Below are 7,169 nucleotides of genomic sequence, written 5' to 3' on the forward strand. Positions count from 1 at the left end.
GGGGGGGGGGGGGGTGAACGGGGGTGCGGACGCAATTTCGCGAGGAAGATAGAGAGCCGACGGCCGCGGGCGAAACACGCGTTTCCAGCCGGCGCACACGTGGCTCCCGCTGTATCAATTCTGTCAATTGTCAATTCGTCCCAGCCCGCGGTGGCCTGGTGGGGTGAATAAAGCGCCGTTTGAAGTGCGGGATCCGCGTAATCTCATTTGCGGCGCTGGTTGCCCGCGAGAGGAAGAGACGGATGCGGAGGGAAGGAGCGAGAGAGGGCGCAGGGAGGAAGGGAGAAAGAGAGACGGACACTTTCGCTCCCCCCCCCCTTTCTCCTCTTTCGCGAATTAGGTAGCCAAATTCGCTTCTTCCACGGGATCGAATCTCATCACTAAAGGCTCCCTCCTCGCCCACCTCGCTCGTTCCCGCAGTCGGTCTTTCCTTTCTTTCATTTCCCCCTTTCCCTTCCTCCGTCCTTCTCTCTCCTCGGCTTTCCTCTCCGCACGTTCGTTCCTTCGCGCTTTTATCCTCCACCTCCGTGAAATCTTTCTATGCACGCACCGACGGCGAAGCAATTGCAACAGAGTGCTCTCGCGCTCGAACCTGTTCGGGACCCCCGCGGCAGGGCGGCGCTCATCTGCTTAGCGCTCCCTTCCGTCTACCTCGCCCTTTTCCTACGCGCTCCCTTCCACCTTCGCCCACCTCCTCCCGCTCGCGGCTCGTGAAATTCCGAGATGCGGCGCGGCTCCGATCGTGCCGCGCGTGTAATGCCCGATACGACACGACGATTGCGAAACTGCGCCTCACTTTCGATACGCGAGCGATGATTATTTCCATCGAGAACGCGTCGGTCCGCGCGGAAGTGCAGAATCCGCGGTCGGATATACGAGAGCGCGGATATCGATGGCGCGCCAACGAGCTGAAATTAATCGGCGCCCTTCTTCGCTCCGTTTTCTCTCTCTCTCTCTTTCTCTCTGAATGAACCGCGCTCTCGGCTCCTCTCGCTCGCTCACGCCGCCGCCGCGACTCCTCTGTCCTCCTCTTCGTCGCCGGTAGTCAGCCCGCCCCCTCCCGTCTTGCTGGTATACTCTCGCTTTCTGGCCGGCTATTAATTCCGGCCGTAGTTGGGGTCCGGGATTATTGAAATTATTATACGGCAGCGAGCCGAAATCGGAGGGCCTGCGTTTCGAGATTCCAGCGCGCGCACACACAATCGCGCCGCTACGTTCACGGCGCTCCTGTTTTGTGTTTGACCCGCGTTGCGTGCATCGTGCATATACACACGCGCACACGCGAGCTCTCCTCTCTTTCTCTCTAGGACCGGCACGGTATCACCCAGGAAGCGGGGACGAGCATGAGAACGAAGGGCCGAAATAATGAGTCACCCGGCTATCCGCTCACGGTCCACCGTGCGAGCCCGAAATATCTTGTTCCGGCGGCGCATCGCGTGCGTCTCGCGCGTCGGCCCGTTTCCACCGGGGAGAAAATGATAGCTATCGCGTGTACGGAGGGGGGAAGGGGGAGCGCCACGGGAGACGGCGAATCTGTATTTAATAATTAAAGATATTCCGCGGTGAAAAACGCGCACGGGATAACGGCGAGAAGTTCACCGTTGTAAACCGTCAGGATGAAGCGTGCAATTAGTGGGCACAAGTGTCCTGTCGTTTTATATTGACACTTTCGATGAAAAGAAATCACTTTGGGAAATAATCATATTTATTTATGTGAGAATAACGATTATAAGAGATTATAAAAGCTAATCTCCCCGCCATCCGGATCCGAACGCGAAGAGTACGATTCGCGTGTAAAGCTTACGATTGCGCAGGTCGAGTTCATTCTCGCCACTGGCTTCGAAGACTCGCGGGAACGCGAGGACAATAATAATCCAGATCGAAATCTGACGTTGACAAATCAAGGAAAACCGGAGAACCGTGGCAACGGCCGCGTGAGCGCCGCGCTATCTCTAATCGCGCACTCGATCTTAAGTGATACATTCCTCCCGAGCCGATGCAATGCGCAATGTTCGCATTTTCTCGGGCTATCCTTCGCATACCGCTCGTGCAACAATATTCCGACACGACAGTTTCCTTTCGAGTCCGAGTCAACGGCTCTCGTTCGCCTCTCCCCGTCTACCTGCGTCTCTCCCTCTCTTTCTCTCTCTCTCTCTTCCTCGCTCTCTCGCGTGCTACTCCGAAACCGGAGTGTTCGATAGCCCTCGCCGCTTCGCGTAATGCACCTGTGCCGTATTCCTGCGGTCGGCTTGCATAAACGCCGGCATGCTATCGCGAGGAAACGCACCGTCGCACGATATCATTCGCATTCCCGTCGCGATCATAAAAAATTCATGCACGCCAGCGACTCGGCGGCCGACTCTCTCTCTCTCTCTCTCTCTCTCTCATTCTCTCTCCTCCTCACGAATAATCTCGTGCCGATCGAGGGAAATTTTATCTCACGGAACAGCTAACGCGCATGCTGACTTGAAATTAATAAAACGGCGAAACCTTCGATTTCCAACGACAAGCGACACATCTGAAAGCCTGCGGATAACGACACCGTCATTTGCTTGTACCTTTAATCCGTCGAAAGTTTTTCGCTCGCCTCGTCGAGCGATTTACAAATAAGCAATATATATATATATGTATCGGTGCGCGCAATCAAGCGACCAGCACTTTTCCCACTTTGTCCTCCGATAATTCCGGTCGTAATTCGCGGTAAAGAGCACTCTCCGCGATGCCGCGCGTGCACACGGCGAGAGAGCCCGGTGGTGTATGTGTGTCTCGTCATTGTAACAATATTATAGACGAGTGAAAGTGTAGAATCCATGTCGCTCCGCGGCATTACGCCGCTCCGCGCGACAGTGAAATCGGGGCTTTCACCCCACTTTCCCCTTCGCCGGGCGACACGTCGCCCCAAGGAAGAGAGGGGAGTAGGAGGAGGGGAAGAGGGAGACGCGCGCAGGGAGGGCAGGCAACCCTTTTGTGAGCGACTCACGGTTTTGTCGCGTCGATTCGCGATCGGGGGGTGCGGCTCCGAGGAGGCGTGCACGCCGCTCAGCTAGCTGGGCTACCTACCTACCGTACCTACCCCTTTCCGTTCCGGGTGACACGGTCGCACCGTGTGCGTCGCTGAATACGCATGCCGGAACCGTTATCGACCCCCTCGCTGCACGGTTCGAGGAGGCCGCTTTTGAGGAGTTACGAGACTCGCCCCTCAGTCATTGCCTCGCGTGTCACGCGCGCGCACTCGTCGTCTCCCTCTCCTCGGTAGCGGCCGGTTATTACGCCGCTTAATGCGCCGTTTGTACGACGTCGCGTTAACTTACCGGCTACTTTGTACAGGAGAATCGGACGCGAGCGTGGGACGAGCGGGGGTGGACGAGAGAGAGGGAGGGAGGGAGGAGGAGAGAGAGACGTTTGTCACGGAGTTTCGATTTTTTTTTCTTTCGGGCGAATTTCCTCTTCCTTTTCTCAATCTCAGGCGGATTTAGATTAATCGATGCACAACGAGCTCGATTTTGCCACGAAACTGTTCTTTCAATCGGTTAGTCGGGGAGTGACGTTCGAAGATGTCGAGGTAACAGACTCGGCGCACGAGGAGGAGTCTTCTTCCAAGAGAAGCGCAAATGCGAGGAAAGCGCGAGGAAAAATTCCGGTAAGACGAAAGTAAGACCATTTTGTGTCAGCATTGCTTTACGTAGCACCGACGTTTGAAACATTCTTGAGAAATTAATATCTTTATTAAAGCCCCATTAGACGATCGATTATTGTATTCTTATCCGTTCTGTAGAGAAGAATCTATTTTTTCGAGAACTATATTCGCGCAGAAAAAGGTGTTAGATTTGAGTAGTCATTCTACCGTTCCCTTTTTTCGCGGCATTTCTCTTGGATCAAACACAATATTCACTTGATCCAAGCGCAATCTTTTCCGGACAAATTATCCAAGTAAAATATCAACTCGATCCAAGTGAAAATTTGCTAAGGAATATTTACTTGAATTTCACACTTTTCCCGTGTGTTCTTCAGAGGCGCACATTTTTCAATACGGCAAACCAAATCCGCACGAGCACCTTCGCGAGGCGTCGGAAGTTTTTCAGGAGGAAAACCGATCGTTCGATCTCTCGAATATCGCCATTTCGTGGCACGTGCGCGGGATCGCAAGTACCACGGCACCGTCGCGCGACTTCCCCGAAGACACCGTCACGCCGCTAAGTGATCTCAATAATCTTACGTCGTCCGGCGACGTCGCTTGCGCCGGGAATAAATTAATAACCGCGCGGGCGCGCGAGCACGCTTAATTGACGTCAGGTTCGCGCGTTCAGTTGAAATTAATGGGAGCTCCGTGCGTAGCCCGAAAATCAACAGAGATAATAACTCGTCCCATCGATCCTCCCGAAGCGCGAAATTAAAATGTAAATTGAGAAAGAGCGAGGCGGAGGTTGTAATTGATTTACGAGGCGCGGATCGCGCGCTCTCGGAACACGAGAACGATCGTCTCTCGCGCGGCCGCACGCGTGAGAGATCGAACGGCTCGCGCGCACGCGCGCGCGGATGTATCCGCGAAACGTTCGACAGGTGTTCCCATGGAGGCGAGGAGGAAGTGATTTTGCACGGCAGTTAACGTGGTAAAGTGCTAATGTGCGAATTAATATAGCGGTCACTCCGCAACGTTGGTCGCGCATCACGAATCCTTGGCGGATACGGCCGGGGCTCGCGTGTGAGTGTGTGCGTGTGCGCGCGGATCGCGTAGGTCAGTCGTCCGCGACTCGCCGAAACGGCTCACTCGCAGGCCTCTGAACGTCTCTGTTCCGTGCCGGCCTATTTTCCGCCGGCTCGAGCCGAGGCGTAAAGCGAAACCAAGAGCTCGCGCGAATGTATCTCTTCTCCTGTGAATCGTCAGCGATCATTCTCTCCGAGAGATCGATCTCGGATCAATCGTGAGACCGTTACGAGGGCCAACGAAAGGCGAATAAATTATTTACCGCTTGAACGAAAAACTAATATTTCCTTCTCGAATATAACAAACGATCACAGATCACAATGCTTCGGCCTCTCTAATTAAACGGAAATTTTAACGGCCGGTTAGATATTCAATCGCAAAACAAATATGTTAATGGAATGGGAATGTGAAATTATTATTTTCGCGCGTTCGCCTTAAAAATCTAATTAGCGTGGAAGCCTCGGTGTGCGTACGAATTGGAATTCGTAAGTTTTAACGGCCCTCAGCCATGAAAAAGCTCTCATTATCATCCTTTAAATTACCTTTACTTTTAATCATCATCTTCATTTACAAAACATTGGTAATTAATTGCCATCCTTATTTCATTATTAGGTACTCATTCACTCTCCACTATTTTTCTAACCTGCACGTTTTATTTTAAGTTTGCTCACTCTTACTTTTTTTCACTTTTTCTTACGGCGATTGTCTGAACATTTATGTTTACGCACCATTGCATTTGTTGCTCAGGATTTATCCTACAGCGTTGATCGCGCAGACCCTGTTCTATTCTACTTCTATGGACATTTTATTAATCCATAACGTCAGGGAAGATTGTCGAGGTTGAACCTTCTCCCGTCTTGTCCTCGTTACGCGCCGCGCGATAAGCGTCCAATCGCGGTTCGTTGCGATTCGGCTCGCCGAAAGAGCGTCTCGCCTCTGGCGCAACTTGCGCGAGCGAGCGGGCGAACGTCCAGGATACCTTTCTCCCGATTAATTGCCGTGACGGCGGTCGAGGCGGCCGGGCTCTTTTCCTCTAATTAATTCGTATTGCATATCTCGTGCCGGCGAACCGCGCGCGTCGCGAGCGCGGCCGCTCCGTTATGACGGGGCCCCGTCGGGCCGCGCGGATCCGGTATCGCGATATTCGGGCTTCCTGCGACACGCGGCAAGGATGGAAAATTCAGTTTCACCTCGCCTCGTCTCATTACAGAGACACAATAGTGCTAACAGGGCGGACGAGACTTCCGTGTTTTTAATCTCTCTCTATCCAGAAAACATCCCTTAATATACTTACATTATATCAAAATAGCGAGTAATAAAAAGTCGTGGTAAAAATAATTGGAATAGTTGTCTATCGCGTAAAAATATCATCAAAGTCGAATACCGACTCCTGTATCAAAATACGTTACGCGTCAATGATATCAATATTCTTGGAAAAAGTTGCAGATATATTTTAACGTTGAAATTACACTAACTTATGTTAAAAAGGGTAAGAATATAAATGCGAAACGCGGGAAGGGGAAAGGATGAGGAATGTTGACGAAATACCCGAGATCGCTACCGCGGTAGCGATTCTCGAGTGACGAGTAGTTTCCCATCGCGTTCAATTAATTCCCCGACCCGATGGGAAAATCATGAGGTTTCGTCCCCGCGAAATAACACGCTTAGGCGACTGTGCGACAGGCCGTAGTTGCGTGTCGCCCCGGGCCCATCCGGCCACGAATCCACGAGAGCGTAATTGCCGGTGCGCTGCGTGCGCCTCGCGATTCGTTTAATTGCCGGCCGGCCGGGGGACGCGATCTCCCTCGAAATTACCTTTCCAGGTATCGGCAGAGCGCGGTACCCCGGCCGAATTGTCCCTGTCACTGCTCCGTGGCGGACACATCGCGGCGAATCCGGCCCGGCCAGGTAGGTATCCTGTCGATACGATCGCCTCCTTCCGTCCGTGATATCTTTACGAGCCCGTTGATAGCCCGGCGCGTTCGTACGGAAGCATAAACGCGGCCTCGTTATTTCTCCCGTTACTTCTTCCCGCGGGAATCTCTCTCGATCGCGGCCGGGAAGGTCCCCGCGATTGTCGCTTTCTCACAGGATACATCGCTCGATCTCGATAAGGGCGACGAGCCTTTTGTAGTCTTTAGCGGCCGACCGGGGGAAGGTTCAATTCGCTCGGGCCGGCGTACAGATTCCATCGTGACGCCATTCTCGAGAGTCTCCCGTTCAGAGGAGACGTTTGTTATTCGCGACGCGCGTCCCACCCGGGTTTTTCCGCCACGGTAACGCGATACGGCGAGCGTGCGTGCGTGTGTGAGACACGGCTCAAATGCGTATCGTTAGCACGTCGTTACGTCGGGGTGGCTTTCCCCTTCCCCTTCAGCGGCGGACTAACAAATGAGGCCTGCGTCTGCCACACGCGACGGCGTCTTTTTCTTCGCCGACCCGCTTCTTCCCCCCCCCCCCCCCC

At 53.3% G+C, this 7,169-nt stretch overlaps 1 protein-coding gene across 1 annotated transcript in view; it reads left to right on the top strand.

The window, feature by feature from the left end:
- LOC106748885 overlaps nt 1-5,549 on the top strand; it is a 194,607-nt gene extending 189,058 nt beyond the window's left edge. The window contains exon 4 of the mRNA XM_014627801.1: nt 5,453-5,549. Within this exon, the coding sequence (XP_014483287.1) occupies nt 5,453-5,549 (97 nt within the window). The remainder of the gene's footprint in view (nt 1-5,452) is intronic.
- Nucleotides 5,550-7,169: the final 1,620 nt, after the last annotated feature.

This window comes from Dinoponera quadriceps, unplaced genomic scaffold (assembly GCF_001313825.1).
Source record: "Dinoponera quadriceps isolate SergipeBrazil2010 unplaced genomic scaffold, ASM131382v1 scaffold3271, whole genome shotgun sequence".
Taxonomy (NCBI): domain Eukaryota; kingdom Metazoa; phylum Arthropoda; class Insecta; order Hymenoptera; family Formicidae; genus Dinoponera; species Dinoponera quadriceps.